At 43.4% G+C, this 22,086-nt stretch overlaps 1 protein-coding gene across 1 annotated transcript in view; it reads right to left on the reverse strand.

The window, feature by feature from the left end:
* Window positions 1-1,026: 1,026 nt before the first annotated feature.
* RNF175 (ring finger protein 175) overlaps window positions 1,027-22,086 on the reverse strand; it is a 45,988-nt gene continuing 24,928 nt past the window's right edge. Inside the window, exons 4-9 of the mRNA XM_045798629.2 lie at window positions 20,158-20,312; window positions 15,864-15,971; window positions 12,572-12,692; window positions 7,280-7,413; window positions 4,138-4,239; window positions 1,027-1,653 (exon numbers count right to left, since the gene is read on the reverse strand). Coding sequence (XP_045654585.2) covers window positions 1,533-1,653; window positions 4,138-4,239; window positions 7,280-7,413; window positions 12,572-12,692; window positions 15,864-15,971; window positions 20,158-20,312 — 741 coding nt within the window. The 3' untranslated portion in view covers window positions 1,027-1,532. The remainder of the gene's footprint in view (window positions 1,654-4,137; window positions 4,240-7,279; window positions 7,414-12,571; window positions 12,693-15,863; window positions 15,972-20,157; window positions 20,313-22,086) is intronic.

Raw genomic sequence — 22,086 nt, forward strand, 5'->3', positions numbered from 1 at the left:
CGATGGGACTTTGAAGAGCATTACGTCAAGTACATTGCCTAGGTTTTTGACACTAGGTGTGTTTCCTTTCTACTTCATATAAGTATACTGTCTCCAGGTATGCAGAATAGATATCTGATATTAGGTATACAGTGGTGGCTATTTAACAACTCACCAGCAATTTAAAGCAAATACATTTTGGGAGGCCAATGTATTGCTCTTGAGTTAATTCTTTCTGACCGTTCTTTCCTATTCCATTAATTTTGTCCCCTCCTGCTGGATTAATTCATTCTTTCAACAAATATTTATTGAGTGCCTACTAGATGCCAGGCACTACTCCAAGTGCTGGAGATACAATAGGAACCTAGATCTATAAAATTCTCCACCTTCGTGGAGGGGAAGACACACAATAAAAAATAAGCAAATGTATCATAATGATTTCAGGTATTGATAAGTGCTATGAAGAAAATAAGAGCAGAGCACAACGGAAGAGAGTGGCTCTCCTCCCATTTAGTGCAGCCCTTGGATGGGTCAGGTGCACTTGGCAGGCACAGGAAACGCAGTGCACCTCCAACCCGTTGAATGGGCCGTGGCACCTAATGCTAGACCTTTCGGGGATAACACCCTTTATGCCGAAGGGCTTTCTGGCCAAAGCTGCCCCGTGGTGACAAGCACACAGAGCAGAAAAGACCATATCCTTAAACTGCAGGTTACATAACAACTCTGCCTACTTCTTTGAAGACGTTGAACTCATCAGAAGATACCAGCTATCATTGAAGATTGTATGTAAGAAGTACATTATCAGACAAACTAGATGTAGGGTGTCCATGGTGGGTTGTAACAAATGTGTTACATGGATTAGAAAATGATCACAATGGGAAAGACGCAAAGTAGGCTGTATTTGTTTATGCTGTTGTTCACATTCAGATCAAACACGGAGACCAGATTTGGAAACTCCCTGAGCTGACAAAACCAGTTTAGTCTTAGAAGCAAAGTTTGATTTAGCTTATTTTGCAAGACGAGTGAGGCTAACTTGACCCAGGTACTTCTTGCTCAGGCCTCTGAAAATCATAAGCAAAACTTAAATTGTTTTCCCAAAACTGATAGAAGGTGATCGCTAACCAATTCCCTTTCATTGAAGAAAATTCCAGTATTGTAACCAATCACTGCGAAGAGTACCCAGTCCCTGCCTCCACACTGTATAAGCTGTTGCCTAACATATGCCTCCGAGCTTCATTCTGTGTTTTGGCCTGAGTGCCCCTGGTTTGCAAACAATCTTTTGGTTGTGTGCACAATACACTTTTACTGATTACTACTTTTCTGATTCATCGGTTTTACTTCTGTTTTTTTCTGAACTTTTAACATTCAGCTTCTCTTTTAAATATTTTTCACATAAACAGATTGCTTTTTGTAGGGCCCTGAGTTTTATTCGGTCCTCTAGACTCGGGCTCATCTCTGAAGTTAAAAAAAAGAATATCAGTAATAAATGTAGGATCAAGGATTTAAAAATATCCCAACATGCCACACGTTGCTTCCGGAGTAGGTCTGCTGTACTATTCCAGCCCTAGTGAGTAATTAATGCCTTGAACTATTCCAATCACCACGGGTTGCCAGGCCACCAAATAACGAAGCCAATCAAGGATTTGTCCATACAGAAAGTGTGTGCGCTCCCAGCTAAACGGCAGTCAAGGAGGTTGCTCTCTATACAGTCAAGTAGCCGAAATATTCATAAATCTCATTTGCAAATATAATAAGCAATGCAGTGAGTGGGTATTTCCTTTCTTGTTAATTCCATGTGCTCATTTAAAAGCCCCTTCTGTGATTTTTATAGCATTTGGTTGTCATTGTTATTTACACTACATCGAATTTCCAAAAGTGAATCAAAACAGTTTAGAATAAAATCCCAGACTATGAAACAAGAACTAAAGGCATGGGTCACTACTAAAAGAGAGCAGGAAAGGGGAATGACTACACGGGGAAAGCAAGGATCATGGAAGCTTTTTAAGTGAGCCAAGACAGCCTCGGGCTTTCCTGTAGCTGGCTCATCAGAGCGAGCGCATTGTGTATTCAAAAGAAAAACGTCACGGATAAGATATACTTTTTCCTGATTTCTTTGATAAATTGTGCTAAGGGGACATAATTAATTCGTAAATCTCTGATAGCAATGTTATACACATAAAGGCAAATATTCCCCAAGTAGCTTTTTTTAATTTTTTTATTTTTTATTTATTTATTTGTTTTTTTAAAGGTTTTATTGATTTATTCCACAGAGATAGAGACAGCCAGTGAGAGAGGGAATACAAGCAGGAGGAGTAGGAGAGGAAGAAGCAGGTTCCCAGTGGAGGAGCCCGATGTGGGGCTCGATCTCATAACGCCAGGATCACGCCCTGAGCCGAAGGCAGACGCCCAACCGCTGTGCCACCCAGGCGCCCCAGCTTTTTTTTTTTTTTAAGAGTACATGTAACATTCAAAAGTTCACTCTCTCAAGACTCTATAGACTAACCCTCTATAGAGTAACGAATTGTCCTTTGTTATTTACATGATCATTTATGGTGACACTTAGGATCACATTATCACCAATTTTATAACAAAGATGCACTATTTTTGTTTCACAAGGTATTAACCCAAAGTGGTTCTGGACTCGGTCTCCCCATATTAGAAGGGAACTTCAGGGAGAGTGCATGAAAAGGAGGGAGGGGGAAGCGTCACACACCTTTAGCCCTGGTTATGCTTGAGTTGGAGTGACTACCTGAGAAAGCTCAGGCCTGGAGATGGAGCTGGGGGCCGCACAGGTGCTCTCTGTTGCCGCGGCCCTAAGACATAGAGACCCGTGGTGCGGCTTCCTCTGCTGCCCTAATGGCAAATCTTTCCTTGATCTGCAGTTCTCAGGAATGGGGGCATTGCTGCCAAGAGCCACTGTTAGACACCCGTATGTTTAGGGTTGGTGAAGAGTAGGGGGAGCGGGGAACAAGGGAGGTGTCTCCTTTAGTACCGTAAAATGTAGCTGACCAGTACACAGAATGTAAAGAAAGGCTGGCAGTCTCTTAGGAGAAGAAAGAGTACTTGGCAGGTTGATGCCAACATCTCAATGTTTTCTCCTTAAGGTCAGGATATGTTTTAATCCCATTTACACCCTCCCCCACCCCCTGGATGAGATACATTATGGTCTTGGGCCAGTGGGGTTGAGGAGTTAAGTCTTTGTAGTCAGCTCTGGATGGGGCCATTGAGGCTTCCTGTGGCCTCAGTTGGAGAACCTTGGTGTCTATAAAAATCCTAGTTGTTGCCATAAGCTGTCTATAGGTCCTCATTTTCTTTCAATATTATTATCCCTAGGGTTTAGCCCAAGACAAGATGAGGCATGGCAAGGAATTTAAAAGGCCAAAATACAGGAGGTAAAAAATCCTCTGTCTGGAAATAATAAAATTTAGTACACCTTAAAATTTTTTTTCTATACTCTAGTTCACATTTGGGGCTTTTAAAATTTCAATTCCAGGGGCACCTGGGTGGCTCAGTTGATTAAGCATCTGTCTTTGGCTCAGGTCATGATCCCAGGGTCCTGGGATTGAGTCCTGCCTCGAGGTCCTTGCTCAGTGGGGAGTCTGCTTCTCCCTCTCCCTCTACTGCTCCCCTCCAACCACCCCACCTGGTGCGCATGCTCTCTCTCTCTCTCAAATAAATAAATAAATAAATAAATAAATAAATAACTGAAATCTTTTTAAAAATTTCATTTAGATTCCAGCCTATATATTTGTCTACCCACCCACTCATCCCATTCACCTGTCATCCATCTATCTGGCTGCCTATCCATCCATCAATCCATCCATCCATTATCTATTTATATATCTTTCATCTATCTATCTAATCCTTCCATATATTTACCTATCTCTTGCAATATCCCATCACATTTCCACTAAAGCATTTATATATATGGAATATGAAGAGTAGAATGTATCTTTTCTGGCATTTAAATTCCTAGCCATAGGAGTAATATGGGCCCAGGGGAGAAAAGAGACCAGGAAGTCATTTTGAAATAAATGGCTATGGAAAACAAATTTTTTCTGCAAAAACTGTAATGAAGAAAATGAAAATTCAGATTGAAGAATGCATTACCGGGAACATTTAAGATAATACTTCGAACTTTTTTTAAAAAAAGGATACGGGTTACTGATCATCCTCTTCAAATCAACCTTGTCTTTGCAGTAAGGGCAAGTCTGCTTTTTACCAACTATACACCAACCTCGGATGCAGAATTCGTGAAAGCTTAGGCATCTTGTTAGGGAAGTTTCTAGATAGTAAAGGGCAAGGTCTGTTTCACGATGGCATAATGGAAATGACCCCAGCTGCGGGGAGGAAGTAGAGGGTGAGAATGGCTGTCAGTCATGACTTGATTGTGCACATCACTTGTCAGGAAGATTCTGTAGGACGATGGAACCCCCAAGGACTGGGAGCTGGAGTCAGAGCTGCCATAGCTTTAGGATCTTGACGAGTCTACGCAGCTCCTTGGCTTTACTTGTTCTTCTTGCTTCACTTGATCCTCCCAAGATTTAAAGTAGAGAAAGGATATGAAAATGCTTTTTTACAGTAATATTTTATGTAAACGCATCATGGCATTTCTCTGCCTCGCTGGCTGTGCGTTTCTCACGCAGTTACCATAGCATTTCCCTATTCTACTTGCTGTGAATTACTCATTACCTACTATGTAATCAGACATGTCTTAGGCTCTTAGACAAGCTTCAGTTATTTGTAGTCATAAACCGCAAACCTATGGATATTTCTATTAGCTTAAGTCCTATCTCAAGTTTTTTATTAGTGATAAGGAGCCAGTGATTTTTAATAGACTATAAACCTAATAAAATTCTGAAACTCTAGGCATTGACAGATTCATTTGTATATGTATATGTATATGTATCTCCTTGTCTGGAGAGTTTGGTCCTTTGCTCATGAAGTTGAGAGGGCACCCTACAGTTTCCCCCAGCATTAGGGGATTGCCCCTATTAGAGCTCGTATCACATTGTATCGTGACATTCCATGCGCATACACGTCTCTCCTGGACCATTGGCTACCTGGGAAACCAGGTCTCATTCTTCTCTGTCCTCAGCACCTTAAGCAGTGCCTAAGGGCCTATTTATTAAATAAATATTTGAATGGATCACTTGAAACCCATTACTTTTGCAAATATATTTTCTCGGGCTCCACAACATTGTAGATTTGAGCAAAGTGATTAAAAGTAATGAGATCCATCCTACTGGTCCACCCTCCTGGTTTACTGATTTCTACAGTTGTTGATCCCAGTGTGGCTTTCTGAGTCCAGATCACACGATTTTCTGCCTAGCCTGCTGTCATCCATGTGAACAGCAATGATGTGGAAGTCTCCTTAACAAACGGAGGATTGTGAAGTGTAGACAAGTCAAGGCCATGCATGTATATAAGTCCTCAACATAGATCTGTATGCAACTAAGAGTTTCCACTATTTTATTTGCTCGGAATTGGGTCATTTTTGCAATAGGCTTGGATTAACATAAAGAGGTGTATTACAACAAAACTTTTAAACCAAAGCCTTTACAGCCCTTTATTCAAAAGGGCTGGAGTACGGCCCCATTTTCTAGATAGGTATAGAGGTCAGGGGTCATGGAGGCAGCATAGAAATGTCCACCTCCTCTTTAATATTCTGTTTCATCTTCAAAATCTCAATGCTGAAAGTCTCCAAGCTAGCAGCATTGCTGCAGAGCAATATTCAAAATTCCTTCCCCTGCCCCACCTTGTTAATATGAGTCATGTTCGCCCACTCCTTGCTCATATGACTCATGCTAAAGTGGGCCATTAGTAATACTCCCTGCAAAGCAAATTTAAGGGTGACTACATTTTAGATTACATATGCATGCATGTATGACAATCCAGTGCTTTTAAAGGTGGAGAGAGAGAAAATATTTCCACTTGCAAATGGCAGAAGGGGCTCTGGTCCAACATTTGAAAAGTAAATCACATTTAAAACTAGGGCCAGATTTGGAAATTTCTTCCAAAGGATAGTTTTTTTGGGAGAAAGGTATCACACTGAAAATCCACTATAGAATTCCATATGGGATATCTTTATGTTTCTTATCTTAAAATAGCAAGGCTTAAATGTTGGAGTAAGGGGTCCTATTACATTTCAGATGCATTTAGTCCATTTTTTAACTCTCAGGACTGAATCAATGGAATCTGTCCAGATTAAATAGAACTGAATCATAGGCATTGCGCATCTAGACTATTACTGAGTTAGGTGGGCTTTGGAGGTGAAAGACAGATGCCCTAACCACCTCATAATGCCAGAGCTTTGAACTGAGTGTAGACTAATATTACCAAATTGATATTGTACTATAAAATAAAGATAAATGATACCTTCTTTCCCCCTGTGTTTAGAAAAGAATTAAAATATGATTGTCCGCCAACCCAAACACGACTTTGGTCTCCAGAGTTACATGCTGGAGCAGCATGGGCTGCTTTGCTCGGGGCTCTTGATCCCAGTATCTTCCCACATATCGAGGTGTTCCTCCACAGTTAGTGGAATTCCCAAAAAATGCTAGTTTCCAGGCAGAGGCTTGTCTGGTTCCTAACACCTAACGATCCACCAGCCATTCGGGGCACAACTCACAGGCAGAGGAGCCAAACGGTCTGAGAACTGGGTGCTCAAGGTCTGGTCCCTCCTTCTGTAATCTAAGATGTCCTGCTGCCTATGGCGCTGTCCTCTTTCCAAGACCAAAGTGGACACTTGGCTGCCCCCACTACCCCACTGTTGACGCAAGCAGGTTCCTGGGATTTCCAGCCGGAGCACACTGTGTTGGGTTCAGTCCCGTGAGACTCCACCTGGATAGTCCTGAGTTCTTCCCTGCACCCGAGACTCCACTTTTTCTCACCCCCACACCCCTCTCTTCCTGGTCCTCCTTGGCCGTCTGTTCACTTACAGCTTTGCCAACTTTCCCAGCCAGCGTCTCGGGCACGTGCTGCAGCTTTTCTGTCCGTGTGGCATTAAGATTCAGTCCGAAAAAGGACATTACTAGTGGAGGAGGTTCACCTCAATTAGCAGTTCATTATTCAGCAGGGATTACCAGAAAGTCTCAGCAAGAGAGATGGCGGGGGTGGGGAGGTGTCAAGGCCTGGGGTTTGGGGGATGGGAGCTAGCTAAGCAAGACAGAGGAGATGGTGAGAGGGGGAGGAGAGGGAGGAGGTGTAAGGGATGAGACAGTGCTCCCTGACTTGCCATCTCCCGTGCCTCCCATCACTGGCTTGATGAAGCCCGTACGGCTTCCTGTGAAAAGGATACACGTGACTGCATGAGAGCTGGTAGGTGTTTTCAATGAGCCCTTCTTCATCGAGCTCCACAAGGATCTTCTGCCCACAGACGGCGCAGACGTTGTCTGACAAGCTCCTCGTGGGCATCCCACTGACGCTGTAGAACTGTCGGGGCAAATGCACAGAGCGCTGTTGGAAAGGAGGGCACGTACCATTCGTTCTCTGAACACAGGGAAGCCACTGCCAGTATGAGACAGAGTCTTTACTGCTTCTTCATTGGTTTAGAACTTGAAACGCTCTTCCCCATAAGGATGCTTCAGTGGGGTCAGGGTCGCCAGGCAAGAACCCACTGAACCCCACATGGACCCAAAGCACATGGCTAACGATAACCTCCAATTCAACCTCCCCAATGAGGAATCCTACAAGGGGAAAGGTTTTTTTTTTTGTTTTGTTTTGTTTTTTTTTAAAGATTTATTTATTTATTTATTTGACATAGAGACAGCCAGCGAGAGAGGGAACACAGCAGGGGGAGTGGGAGAGGAAGAAGCAGGCCCACAGCGGAGGAGCCTGATGTGGGGCTCGATCCCACAAGGCCGGGATCACGCCCTGAGCCGAAGGCAGACGCTCAACCGCTGTGCCACCCAGGCGCCCCAAGGGGAAAGGTTTTTATCCAGGGCTGTAGTTCAGAGCTTTTTAAGGAAGCTTTTTTTTTTTTTTTTAAGATTTTATTTATTTATTTGACAGAGAGAGAGAAAGCCAGCGAAAGAGGGAACACAGGCAGGGGGAGTGGGAGAGGAAGAAGCAGGCTCCCAGTGGAGGAGCCTGATGTGGGGCTTGATCCCAGGACTCTGGGATCATGCCCTGAGCCGAAGGCAGACGCCCAACGACTGAGCCACCCAGGCACCCCATTAAGGAAGCTTTTAAAGCTTACCCATAGCCTGACCCTTTCTCTTATTCTGGAGATTGATGAGGTCTGGAGTAAGCTCAGGGTTAGCTGTATTTTGTAATTCCCATGTGATGAGAAGGAGCACACGGACTAATCCCACTGGGTGCAATGCTTTTAGAATTCTAACTTGGGATACCTGCATCTTTCTAGTACTGTGGATGAAGAGCGAGTCCAATACTGGCAGCACATTAGAACGCCTAAGAAGCTTGTTTTTTAAAATTATTTATTTGAGAGAGAGAGAGAGAGACAGAGACAGAGAGCACACAAGCAGGGGGAGGGGTAGAGGGAGAGGGAGAAGCAGCCTCCCCGCAGAGCAGGGAGCCCGATGTGGGACTCCATCCCAGGACCCTGAGATCATGACGTGAGCCGAAGGCAGACGCTTAACTGACTGAGCCACCCAGGCACTCCTAGAATCCCTTAGAAGCTTTTTTTAAAAAATAAATATTCATTTAGTAATTGTTTTAGACTTAAAGATATGAAGATAGTGCAAGCCCCCATATACCATATGCCCCATGTCCCCTATTATTAACATCTTACATTAGTATGGTAACTTCGTCATAATCAATGAACCAACATTGATATTTACTATGAAATAAAGTACATACTTTATTCAGATTACTTAGGGTTTTTTTTTTTTTTTTTTTTAATCTAATGTCCTTATTCTATTTCGGAATCTCATCCAGGATACCACTTAGGCTCCTCTTGGTTATGGTGGTTTCTCAGAGTTTGCTTTTTTTCGATGACTTTGACAGTTGGGGGGAGTATTTTGTGGAATGTCCCTCAGCTGGAAATTTAGCTGATGTCTTCTCTTGATGACACCGAAGTTATGGGGTTTAGGGAGGAAGATAACAGAGGTGACATTCTTATCACGCCATAGCGAGGGTACATACTATCAACATGACTTATCATCGTTGCTATAACCCTGGTCACCTGGCTTGTGGCAGTGTTTGTCAGGTTTGTCCACTATAAAGCTACTCTTCCTTTTACTGCTTCCTAGTCTGTACTCCTTGGAAGGAAATCACCATGAGTGGCCCATTCATAAGGAGAGGGCAGTTATGCTCCATCTCAGTGTTAGTGAGGTTTCTCCAGAGAAAAGGAATGGACAGGGTGTGTGTGTGTGTGTGTGTGTGTGTGTGTGTGTGTATCTAGACTAGGGCTTGGGTGTTCGTTCAATCAAACAATTGAGCACTCTAGCCTACCCAAGTTGACACAAAAAACTTAACCACACAACCTTCTTAAGGTTGGAGTGTCTACATAAGTTATGTGGAATTCTTCTACCTAGATTTGTCTGTTCTCCTCCATTCATATCAATATGGACTCAGGATATTTATTTTAGACTTTGGGTTATATCCCAGTGCTGCCGCTACTACTACTACCACTGCTACTACTACTACTATTTTGTTGCACAGCTCATTCCAACTTCGGCCATTGGCAGCTTTTTCAGTTGGCTTCTGTATCTCTTTGCCTAATCCTCACCATTGCAGTATTTTTTGTTTGGTTGGTTTATCGAGCACTTCCTTAACTTCTGGCAGTACAAGATACTCCAGGCTCATTTGTATGTTCCCTGGCAAGACCTAGAATCATCCATTTCTCCAAGGAGCCCTGGTTCCTTTTACTGTAGAATTAGGTATTAGAAAAGATCTGGGTTCGTTGCTACTGGGGCATCACTGCTTCTAGGGCTTCTTAGCTAATAGAGCAAGGAAATGTATCTGTGTATACCAACCCATGTGTATAACAGCAGTAGATAGGCCTATATGGATCCATCTATATTAAGATACATATAATCTGTACCAAGCTACACAGGAGTTCAGACTGATGTCTTTAACTCTAATCCATTACTATATGGATCATTCTAGCCTTGCATGTTTGTAACCTTCCGAGAGTGAGAAACACAGCTCCCACTATGGGTCCTCCATTTACTTAGCTGTTCATTTCCAGAACACATGGACAGCAGTATCGGAACTGTTAACCCGTAGCCCTGAGGGAAACCACTTCATGAACTAGAGTACAGTGCTAGTTCAGTTCCTTTGGTTTTAATCTTAGATCTCTACTGATTTCAAAGTTACTTAGGTCAGCACTTTCTTCTCCTATTCCCTGCATGGTGGTTATCTCATGTATTTGTAATACAGTTAGATTCTTTTGTCACAGTCTACATTCTATCCTGGCATTCTCTCACATCCTAAATGATTTTCTAGGTTTGTATACATTGTTTCACCCCTTCTGCTATAAAGTACTATTGATCTTGACAAATGCATAGTGTCATGTATTTACCATTACATGTATTTACCATTAAAGTCGTACAGAATAATTTCATTGCCCTAAAAAATTCCCTGTACTTCACCTATTCAACCCTGTTCCTTCCCTAAACCCTTGGCAACCACTGATCTGTTCACCAACTCCATAGTTGTGGCCTTTCCAAAATGTCATATAAATGGAATCATATAATACGTAGCCTTTTCTGATTGCCTTCTTTCACTTAGCAATATGTATTTACAATTCATCCATGTGCTTGCATGGCTTAATAGCTCATTCCTTTTCCTGAGGAGCTTTTAAAGCAAAGCAGATGCATTGGCTCCACTCCCAGAGATTCTGACTTAATTAGTCTGGTGTGGGGCTTAGGTACTGGTGTGAGAATGGAAATTGCTCCTCCTTTGCTTCCTCCTTACTCTGTCATAAGCATGTGTACGTGTGTGTATGTACGCACACATACACACACACACACCACAAGTTCAAGTCAATGTTGGCTGTGCCAATAGCTTGAAGCAGTGGGTTTTATATATTTGGTAGATGGAGTTAAGATGACAAAGGATGACAAGAAGTTGAAGACTTCCAAGGTGGGATCAGGTGAGAAGTCTCTAGAAAGTTGGTGCTTAAAAACATGTCTTATGAGGTTGAATCTCTTCTTCCTGGTCCACTGGAGGACAGGGGACATACAACTCTTCTCCTTGTCTCCTGTCCATAAACAAGCAGAAGAGACTTTGGGAATTTTTTTAAGGAGTATGGCTTCTGGCGTTTGCTGGAGGAAGTAGGAGTGCAAATGTTCCCTCCTGTGCTCACCATAAACATCATAAAAAAGGCAGTTGGCCTATAGATGACGCATGGCAGAGAAATTCCAAAAGGTATCTTGTTCTAGCAGTTCACCACAGAAGCTGGTGATTCCAGGAGCCTGATTCCAGGCTCTAGGAAAAGAGTAAGGTCGAGCCTACAGAAATGGAGAAGGGCAGATGGGATGGGCATGAAGTCAGAGTTGTGTCTACTTAGTCTTGCCCCATAAATGGAGAGAGAGAAGAGCAGTCCTGAATTACACTCTTCCCTTGCCACTCGCACTAGCCTTTCCATTTCATATCTGCTCTGTACCAAGAGACCGGCAGAGGACAGAGACATGGAATTCTTGAAACCACTGGGTCATCCCTGCAGCCCCTGTAAGTTTTTAAGAGATGTGCATGTGTCAGATGGATGCATGCTCCTAATTTCTGAATCTGGAATGCATCTCACCAGAAAGTAGGTCTATTTGGAGTTTCACTCGTAAGAGAGTTTTTTAAAAAAGCTATTAGGGGTATTTTTTAAATTCTAGAGAACAACATACAGTCAGAATACATTCAGAACAGTTTTGTATCTTCTACTTCTTCTAATGCTGTATAACGAAAACTGATCTTTATGAGGAGTAACCCTGAGGCACTGATTGATTCCAAAGTACTTTATGTGCATCAAATAGGACTTTCTGTGTTAGGCAGATATTTGATTTTTGATATTATTGAATTCTTACTATCCTTTCTTTCTTTTCTTTTTTTTTTTTGGAGAGATGGGGGGAGAGGCAGAGGGAGAGGGAGAGAGCAAATCTTAAGCAGACTCCATGGCCAGCATGGAGTCCAATGTGGGACCTGATCTCACAACTCTGAGATGATGACCTGAGCTGAAATTAAAGAGTTGGACACTTAACCGACTCAGCCACTCAGGCGCTGCTACCAATCCCTTCAATGTTGGCAATTGGAATATGCTAGATATGGTTGCTTCCAAACAAATATTTTACTTAAAAAGAGGCCTTTGGGGGCGCCTGGCTGGCCCAGTCGGTACAGCATGCAACTCCTGATCTCAGGATTGTGAGTTTGAGCCCCACGTTGGGTGTGGAGATGGCTTAAACATAAACAAATAAATAAAAAGATGAGATGCCTTATTTCCCAACTGCTTTCTATAAGTAAGAGGTATATTTTCTAATCAATTAGCAAAGATAATTTTTGATCCAAGGAGAATCAGGGAGTGGATGGCCTGGGAGAACCAAAAAAGACGGATGCATTTCTGAAAACGGATGCCAATGTGTAAGATGAGACCACTTCTCCAAGCGCTGTAGTGGTTTCAGAGAATGAGAGCAACACTTACCCCTATCGTAGAAGCCATGTAATCCGAACAGATCTCTGCGAAGTCTCTCCCCATTATGCCATAGTAGAGGCCATAGAACAAGGATACGATGCCAAAATCCATGGAATCTCTAGCCTTGATTCTACTGAAAACAACAGGGCAAGGACATAAGAACACGGCATTTGGGGGGCTTGGGAAGGGTTGCAGCTTAGCAGACATCTCCTGCCAAAGTAGCTAACAGAAACTTGGGAGTGTTGTTTTTTTTAATTCATTTTTTAAATTTCTTTTTTTTAAACGAATTTTAAATTTTCTAAATTCCCCTCAGATTTTACTACTCAGTGGTAAGTAGACAAAGTAATTCTGGAGAGGGTCTTCTAACTAGCGGTTCTCAAGCTGGGCTGTGCAAAGAAAGGCCTGGGCAGCTTGTAAAACTCCCCATCTGCCCCCTGCACCCCAGGCCAATGACATCAAACTCTCTGGGGGGTGGGGCCTGTGCAGCAATATTTCTGGAACCTCTAGACCCCAGGTGATTTCAGTGGGCAGCTAACTTTAAGAACCTCTTTAACAGAGCCATGGTTCTCAGCCTGAAATACAGATTAGAATCCCCTGGGGGAGATTTAAGACTCTACTGATGAGGAGCTGAACTGTGAGCGGCCTGGGGTGGGGTCTGCCGAGCAGTGCTTTCTAGAAGCTCCTCAGGTTGGGTATCCCTGCTATCAAACTGCGATTTTACAGACTGCTTTCAAATACTTCACTTCCCTAAGAAATACTTGAGGTAGATAAGATTATCCCCACTTTGTATTTGAAAAAATGCAGATTTAGAAGAAATGATTTGCTTAACATGACAATTGGTTCCAGGGATCAAGCTCCAATTTTTAGGCCCTTTGCTACTGTGCCATAGTTGCCATGTATTAATCAGAAAGAAAATGTGCGAGTTGAATCATATTTCAAATAGATAGGATTCTCTATGATAACCCCACCCCATTTTTTAAAAGATTTCATTTATTTATTAGAGAGAGAAATAGAGAGCACAAGCAGGGAGGGGGAGGGGCAGAAGGAGAGGGAGAAGCAGACTCCCCGCTAATCAGGGAGCCTGGACACCAGGCTTGATCCCAGGACCCTGGGATCATAACCTGAGCTGAAGGCAGATGCTGAACCCACTGAGCCACCCAGGTGCCCCATCCCCACCCCATTTTTAAGGGAAATATTTCTTTAAGAAGTGAACAATCAGCCCCTAATTTAATTAGCTCCTAATTTAATGAAACTTAATCATTGTACATACGGTTTGCTCTGTCACCAGTTTCAAATATTAGCCCTGTGCCTGGGTAGATCTGATTGAGTCAGGCAGCAAGTGAGGAGTGGAGGGGAGCTGGGTAGTCTGTTTTTGGAAACTTTTTCTGGTTGTTTTGTGCTCTGTTAATTTGAGGAGGAAACGGTAAAGGCAGAGAGCTTCGTAAATTTAGAGGTATAGGTCTTTTGGTGATGTGAATTGGGAATTCCAAAACAAATGGTGGCTTTATTCTTTCCAGATTTGCCTGAGTATATTTGGGAATTGGGCCAATGGGGTGGAATGAAGATTATCTTCTCTCCATGTTCAGGGGAGGATATATTATAATCTTACTGATAAAAAGCATAGTGACAGATTTGTGGTTCTGCAGAAAAGAATCTTAAAACAGTGATAGTCAAGAACACTAAGGAGTGAAAAAATAGTTCCTTCCCAGCTGGAAGGGTTAAGTTCTTGGTATGCCTCATTGTAGAAGTCATGGCTAAGGATCTTAAAATCTTATGGAAAATAGTCTTGGGACTATAGGCTCAGTGATTTCATAAAGTCCTTATGAATATTTTTATATTCACTAAAATAAAGTTATATAGATGGTCTGATGAAAAAGGAAATCAGTGTCTTTCCATATACAAAATAATATAGAATAGATCTGTACAAATGCTTTCTATCCCTTTTCTGCTAGAAAATGGTGGGAGCTCCTGCTCTGAAAGTGACATGAAAAGCTTATAAAACCAGTCATGTTGCCATAGGAAGGGTCCTTCCCCTCAGGGCTGACACTGCATCCAATTGTCTTCCCTGTTTCGTGAGTTAAGGGTCGCCAATCTCTTCCATTCAATTTCTGTTAAGGTCCCAGAGACTCAGAGGAACTTCTCGATGTGAGAGAGATTCTGGGGAATTTTTTGTTTGAGCTGCTTCCCATAGCTGTGCTGCGGTAGGTCTTAAATTCCCCTTCCCGACCACAGGTTGATCACACGGCCGAGGCTCTGCCCGTGAGAAACTCATCCACAGCACATTTCAGCAACCAGCTTTCCAGTGGGAGCTCTGTTCCTAGTTATACTTATCCTGATTTCCTTCATTGTGCCCAAGACTTTCTTGCTCTGTTATCTCCGTACCTCTCATTCAAGTTCTAAGCACTCAGTTTTGTCCTTTTCTGACAGTCCTCAGCAAAAGCGATTTCATGGGTACCAGAAACAAATTCTAGAGCAGTGCTGTCCATGGCAATATAGAAATATAGATTAAAAATTTCCTAGGGGTGCCTGGGTAGCTCAGTCGGTTAAGCGTCTGCCTTTGGCTCAGGTCGTGATCCCGGGGTCCTGGGATCGAGCCCTGCATTGAGCTCCCTGCTCTGCAGGGAGCCTGCTTCTCTCTCTCCCTCTGCCTGCCGCTCTGCCTACTTGTGCTCTCTCTCTCCCTGTCAAATAAATAAATAAAATCTTTAAAAAAGTTTTTCTAGTAGCCACATTAAAAAGAAACATGAAATAATTTCACCAATACACTCCAAATACTGTATCTCAACATGTAGTCAATGTAAAAATTATTTTTTCATACTTTGAAATCCACTGTATTTTATAGTCACAGAACATTTTATTTCACATTTCAGGTGCTCAATGGTCACATGATCTATCGTATATTGCCCTGGACAGCATAGTTCTAGGGGTTTTAAGGAAGAAGACATATATACAAGGAAATGACACTTCAGAATTTTATGGAGGGGAAATTTGTTGTTCAGTAAGAATTACTCTACCACAAATGCAGGCCTGCTTTCAATGGCGATCTTTAAAATTTGCCTATCAAGTACAGGTTTTCTTTAAAGCTTATAAATTTTTGAAAATTTTTTATTCTCTAGGGTTTCCTCTTATGCTTTTCTAGTGGTTTGCACCAATGACATCTACTCTACCAATGAGATCTACTATAAACAGTGTGGGTGTGGAACAGCATAAGGCCAAATGATTCCAGATACAGAGAAGGCGACCAGGTGAATGTTGCAAGGAAGTGTTTGGAGATATTAAGGTCTTAAATGGAGATACTTACTTGAAAAATAAATTGAATCCACACATCGTAAACACGATAGCCAAATAACCCACAACGCCAAATGCATAGCTGAGTCTGTAGATTAGGAGAAACCATTTGTAGACCAATCTGTGGAGTGTAAAATGGGGAGAAATACAGAACACTATATATTATAAAGTATTTAATCTTCCTTGTCAGTTTTTAATTTCTAGAATTCTATTTTTTATGTAATATACACAAGTAGATTATATCAGCTAAACCCAGTAATAATCTACAGTTTTAATATATCAACGAACTATATAAATGGTATGCACACCCATATATAAATTCATTGTAATTTATCTATGTTCCTCACGTAAGAGTGATCTTCAGGGATGGTTTCTCTACCTGGGACCCTGCTTCCCCTTCTTCTCTGGTTAGCTTAGAGTGGATTTGGCAGGAGCAGCTTGGAGGTAAGCAAAAGATGAGCAGAGAAGTCAGGAGGAGGAGACCTCCTCCCCCAGAAGTCTCTCCCCCCTCCTCCTCCTGCTGCCCCTCCATCCCCCAGCCCCAGGGCAGATGTCATCAGCAGTGGGCTCAGCCTCATCCCAGGTTCTCTCCACTCATAGAGACCCTCCCCTAGCCCTGGGATGGAATCACCGGTGAGCCTCAGGCTGGTTTTCTCCTGCTATGTGGATGGGTCCTCTGTGTATCCCAGCATGTACTATGACCACTCTTAAAGCCTTTTCTTCTTCCCACAGGGTCGAAATGGAGAATGGGGAAAGAAAGGAAGGGTATAAATGATCTAGAAGGGAGCCCCATACCCTGTTTGTTTCCCTTATCCTTGGCAGTAAAAGCCCTTAGAGATCTATAGAAGGGGCCACGTGGCTACTTCATGCCTGGGAGGATGTGGGAAGTGGCTGGGAGCCCAGATCCATTGCGCATGTGCCACAGGACAAGGTTGTAACCACTGGAGCAAGAAGGGGGGGTAGAAGGAGAAGGAGCAGCTGGGTGCTATCCTTGGTGCCCAGAGAAGAGAAAGGGGGTGGCTGGACTGTTGCTCCCAAGCAGGAGGCCCTGTTTGCCTCTCAGCTCTTACCCCGAGCTTCACAGAAGCCCTGTTCCTGCCTTTCACAGCGCTCTTCACTCAGAGTCGCACTCCAGAGACTTTGCCACACCGTCTCACCTCCAACCTCTGGAGCCCTGCCTCCAACTCTCTCACCTCCCCCAGCTTCCTCCCTGTTGGAGTCATTGCTCCAAATGCTTAAGTTCTACGATATTACTGATGCCATGTTTGGATGGTATTTTAAAAGACGCCCACTTCACTGAGTTCTAGTCAGAAGGGACCTTCTGAAACATGATGCTTTACATGGGGGCTGGTGGGCTGGCTTGAGTTGTCATTGACATCATTTCTACGGTGAAAGGCTTCCCCACTTCAGGGGACTCACTAGCCGGGCTGTGTGTGCCACGCCTCCTCCTGCAGGTGTAATCCCGCCGCGTGGGAGGGGTCGGCCGTGGCTAGTTCTGTGGAGCCCGAAACGAAAACCTGCGTGGACTGCACGAGGTGGAGCAAGTCGCTCTGAGCCTTTGTCATCTCTAAAAGGGGTCAGAGAGGGTTTTGGCGGGTCTTTCTGCCAGAGTGACTCCTTGGGCTGTCGGTCCTCGATTTGCTGGTGCCTAGCAGTTTGGATCACTGCTCAGTGCAGCCCGGTGGAGGCGGAAATTTTTGCTGCTAAATGGGGTGACAGTGGGGGGAGCGACCAGCTCTGAGAGGGCCTCCCCTCCGCCCCTACAGCCCTCACCAGCACCAGAGTGGGGGTCCTAGAACTCCACACGTGCTCCAACTTGACGCACCCTCTCTGCACCTTGAGGGACCCCTCTCAATGTTGTGCCAGTCCCACAGGTGTTCCTGACTTTTTCAACTGCGGGATGTCTCTGTGCTACGCAATTTGTTGACGCCGTGAAGGCACAGCGTGCTGTTGAGAGCAGGGCTTTCGCATTCTGGTAGTCGTTGGTATGGTTCTGGGCTCCCCCACCCCGTGACTGCCTGTGGGGCGCTGGCCACCCTACTCAGCATTTCTTCCTACGGATTGCCCCATTTATAAAATGGGGATGACAACGCTAGCTCCTATGGTAGTTCTGAAGATTATGCGAGATGATGTATTCATGTTCAAAAGACTCAGAAGATTCAATGCTCAGTCTATCACATAATTATTACAGATGCGTTAGATTTTCCGAATCCCCTCCATCCCCAAATCTTCCTGCTTAGTGGGGGTACACGTTTCTAGAGCACTAGCATCCAGAACTCCCTTGCTACTTCGATGACAACTGGAAGGCAGAGAAACCAGATTAGGAATCGTGTCGGTGCTTCAGAGCAATCTCCACAAAGAGAAGCTTGGCCTGGAATTGATGTGGCCAAGCCTAGCTCTTTTGGCCAGTTGGTGGCCAAAAAACTTGTTTTTGAGCCTGACCCTACTGCAGTAGAGAGGAAACTTATTCCCCTTCTCTGTTACTCTGAGCAAGGGCTTGGTATACTGTGGGGGAGGAACAGCTGGATTGTATACGGGGACCCCTCCCCTTGGCTTTGCCTTTGCACCATGCTGATTGGTGCCCACCAGTTTTCTCAGCCTGTAATGAAATCCTGTTTCCAAATGGAAAATAGCTAAGAAGTGACTTACCTATAATATGATTAAACAAAGATCCATAAAGATCTTTAGGGCCTACTACCTCTCATAAACAGAAGCTTCTTTATCCAGACTACTTTTCTAGAAAAAATGGGATCCTAATTAGTCTTTCCCATTGTCGTCTCTTCCAATGGTGGCTAGGTCTTTCCTTAAATGTTAGTGGGACATGCTGGCTGGCAGGCTCTGCCAGGGCTCAGAGCTTGCAGGCAGGAGAAGCAGAAGTGGGTGCACCGCGGGCACGAGCCCCTGGCCATCTGGGATAAATGAGGTATGAGGGGTAACGAGGCAGCATTTGCAGATTCCTTGCCGTGAAGTTCCTGTGCATTGAATGAGCTGACGTCCACAGAAATACTATGTTTAACTGGGGTGATTCATTCTACAGTTCAGAAGTGAACTAGTCTCACTGAAATACAATATAGATTATATCCAGGGAATGAAAACAAGTACATTTTGGTTTATCTAAAATTTGGATCACTTTCACAAGTCTTAAATAACTGACAACATTTTTTGAAGAAGGAGAAAGTGTGCCATATGTCTATGTGCTGATGGGCAAGGCAGGCCATACAAAGGCTGTCTAAAACCCCAAACTGGTTTGACAGGTGTCCTAACACCACCCCAAAGCTCTTCCTACAGTGGGATTAAATTAAAATATCAACCTGAATTTATTTATTTGTATACCAATCTTTTAAAAAAATTATTTATTTTTTTAAGCAATCTCTACATCCAACGTGGGGCTTGAACTCATGACCCTGAGATCAAGAGTCACATGTTCTTCCGGCTGAGCCAGCCAAGAGGCCCTTGAAGATTAATCTTTATATTTATTTATCCGACTTTTCTCATTGCATACTTTTTCTTCTCCAAAGTAGAAGGAAAAGTTGGTATTTGTCTCTCCTACTTTTTTAGAGGATTAAGAACAAACATCGGAATGGCTAATCATAAAAACATTTCACAGGAGCTTAGGATTTATTCTTCAACAAAGATACAAATTTGACATTGTCCTATTACTATGTAGCATGTTACACATTTTCACTATCCCATTTCAGTTTTATCTAGATTCAGATTCGATCTTATCTAGAGAACAAGGAGAGCGAAAGAAAACTTGGGGGCACATTATGAGATTACAAGCACTTTGGAAAGATTTGTAGATATGATGGAATTATAGAAATGCCAAGAGGCTGGCAATGGTAATTAAGATGATCACTGGAATATTAAAGCCTCATTTGTTATGAGAGGAGTAAGTTGTCCATTGCTTATGATTTATCCGACATAAAACACATACGTAGTTGTTAGAAATACAAACATCTCACTCTTGCTCTATTATAAAATATGTGTAACCCAACTTAGAAAGGAGTCAAACAAAATGCTAAGCTAAAAATAAACATGCAAATAGTACTCTAGAAAGTTTAAACAATACTTCAGTTCTCTTTCTTCTGGCTTTCATCTGAAGTAATAAATGTTACAGGGCTGTCTGAATCGCCGTTAAATAATGAACGTGAACTAACCGCAGTATAGCTAATCTCTAAATAGTTTTGCTACTCTAGGCAAAAGAAGTGTAATGCCCTCCTTCCCCACCCGGGAAAATGGAATTAAAGTATACTTCTTAGTGCTCACAATAAAGAGGATGTCAGGGAAGGAGCGAATGGAATACATACCGTGGTGTTCTCCCTGAGAGGGGTTTTCGGGTAGCTCTGAAGAGGATGTAACTGGTAATAACTGAGAACATTCCCCACATAGACAGAAACCGCCACCAGTAAAGTTTTATCGTGAAATAGAGAGGGACAACCCACATCTGCAGCAGTGTCACCAGCTGTCAGAAAAATGAAGAGAAAGGCGCTTTCAATGACTGAGGGCCCAGAATGTCATGTCCACTATGAAATGATTCAGAAGCCACTCTGGGGGAAACCACTTCCACCATCCCATCTGTAACATGGCTCACCATGCAGCTGTAAGCTCTTCTATACATGCGAGGTTTGGGAGGGACTTGGTATGATCATCGGAAAATTCAAATGGGAAAGAACCCAACATATTCATTTTTCTTTTACCTCTTTTTGCCTGGATATTTCAGATAAAAGCAACTTTGGGCTTCAAAAGCTATGTGACTTTGGTCAAACGAGCCCACTTTTGTTGTAACATTGGGGATAACAATGCCTGCCCTGCCTGCCCGTGCTGACTCAGGTGGGGATCAAACCATCACAGATGGGAAAGTGCTCTGGAAACAGTATGTAATACAGGGACACAGGGGGCTGTTTTTTCTATCATGAGCACATGCACAAATGCACAGGAATGTCAAAGGAGGAAATGACGTCACAGCAGCTTCTGGGAACTCTTTTGCCTGCTGCCCCAGCATACCCTGCAGGGTTAATTAACCCTGGAGTCCTAACTGTGGGGTCCTCTCACCCCCATCTTTTTGCTTCTTGCCTTTCCTTTTTAGGTACTGGTGCTTTTTCCAGGCAAGCCAAGATGTGGAGTCAACTCTTTCCTGTTCATCTGTGTGTAACTCCTTGAGGCCTGTGCCACAGATCCAAGCGCCAGCGGCTGGTCCCAATCCCATGTGGCAGAAGCAGGAGGGTTTGAGCTGCTGGCTTATGGCTCAACTTGATACAGTGACCACAGTGACACACGCATTCCTTAGATCAGGCTGATTACCAGCTATCCCCTCTCTTAACGAAAAGCAGACAGGTTTAAGCAACAGCTATAACCTCTGATCTTTTATGTTTGATCACATGCAGATGAACCACTTATGATTTGCTCAGCACCAATGTAAGAGGGGGACGGCAAAGGGGGTTTGTCTCAGGTGTGGACGTTCATTGGTAGTGGCACCTGGCAATGCTCTGTGGAGGAGGATTCTGAGCCCGGGTCCTGGTGTAAAGAGAACAGTGATTGGTTCATTATGTCTGCCAGTAAATGCGGGAGTTGTTAGAGCACGCGTTTCATCCATTTGTCGTCTGAATAGAACAAAGACTGATGTAATTTCTTTATTTTTATTTTTATTTTATTTATTTATTTTTACTTTCTTCATCCTTGTGATGAAAGGAGGCAGCTGAGGAAAAAAAAAAGCCTCTGGATATATTTTTGGGTCCTTTAACAAGGTCTCAGTTGTAATAGCCTTAAGGTGAAGAACCAAAATTGTGTGATAAGACTTCAAGATGTCCATGAGAAAGAAAAGACCACAGCCATTCCTCTTTCCACATCACATAAGAAGACATTTCCGAGGTTTTTCATTTTTTTTTGTTGCTTCATCCCCATAAACGACCTGATCTGAAGTCTTCTGAGAGTTGCCCTAAATCTCTGGGAGGACACTAGGGTTGTTACTGAACATATGCGCGTGAACAAAAATACACATGGAGCCAATCTGACGGGATATCTGCAGAGTTTGCGGGAAAAAATATCCCTATAACCTCCTTCTTTTGTTTTCAAACTCCAGGCAGTACTTTCAGGGAAGAGTATTCTTTACTCGGGCCTGAATTAGTCAGATACAGACTTGCCTCCTTTCACCAAGCTTCGCAGATACTGCGTTTTTGCAGATGGAAGGTTTGTGGCAATCCTGCGTCCGGCGCGTCTATCGGGGCCATGTTTCCAGC

This window comes from Ursus americanus, chromosome 13, assembly GCF_024610735.1.
Source record: "Ursus americanus isolate L20-20 chromosome 13, mUrsAme1.1.p, whole genome shotgun sequence".
NCBI lineage: Eukaryota > Metazoa > Chordata > Mammalia > Carnivora > Ursidae > Ursus > Ursus americanus.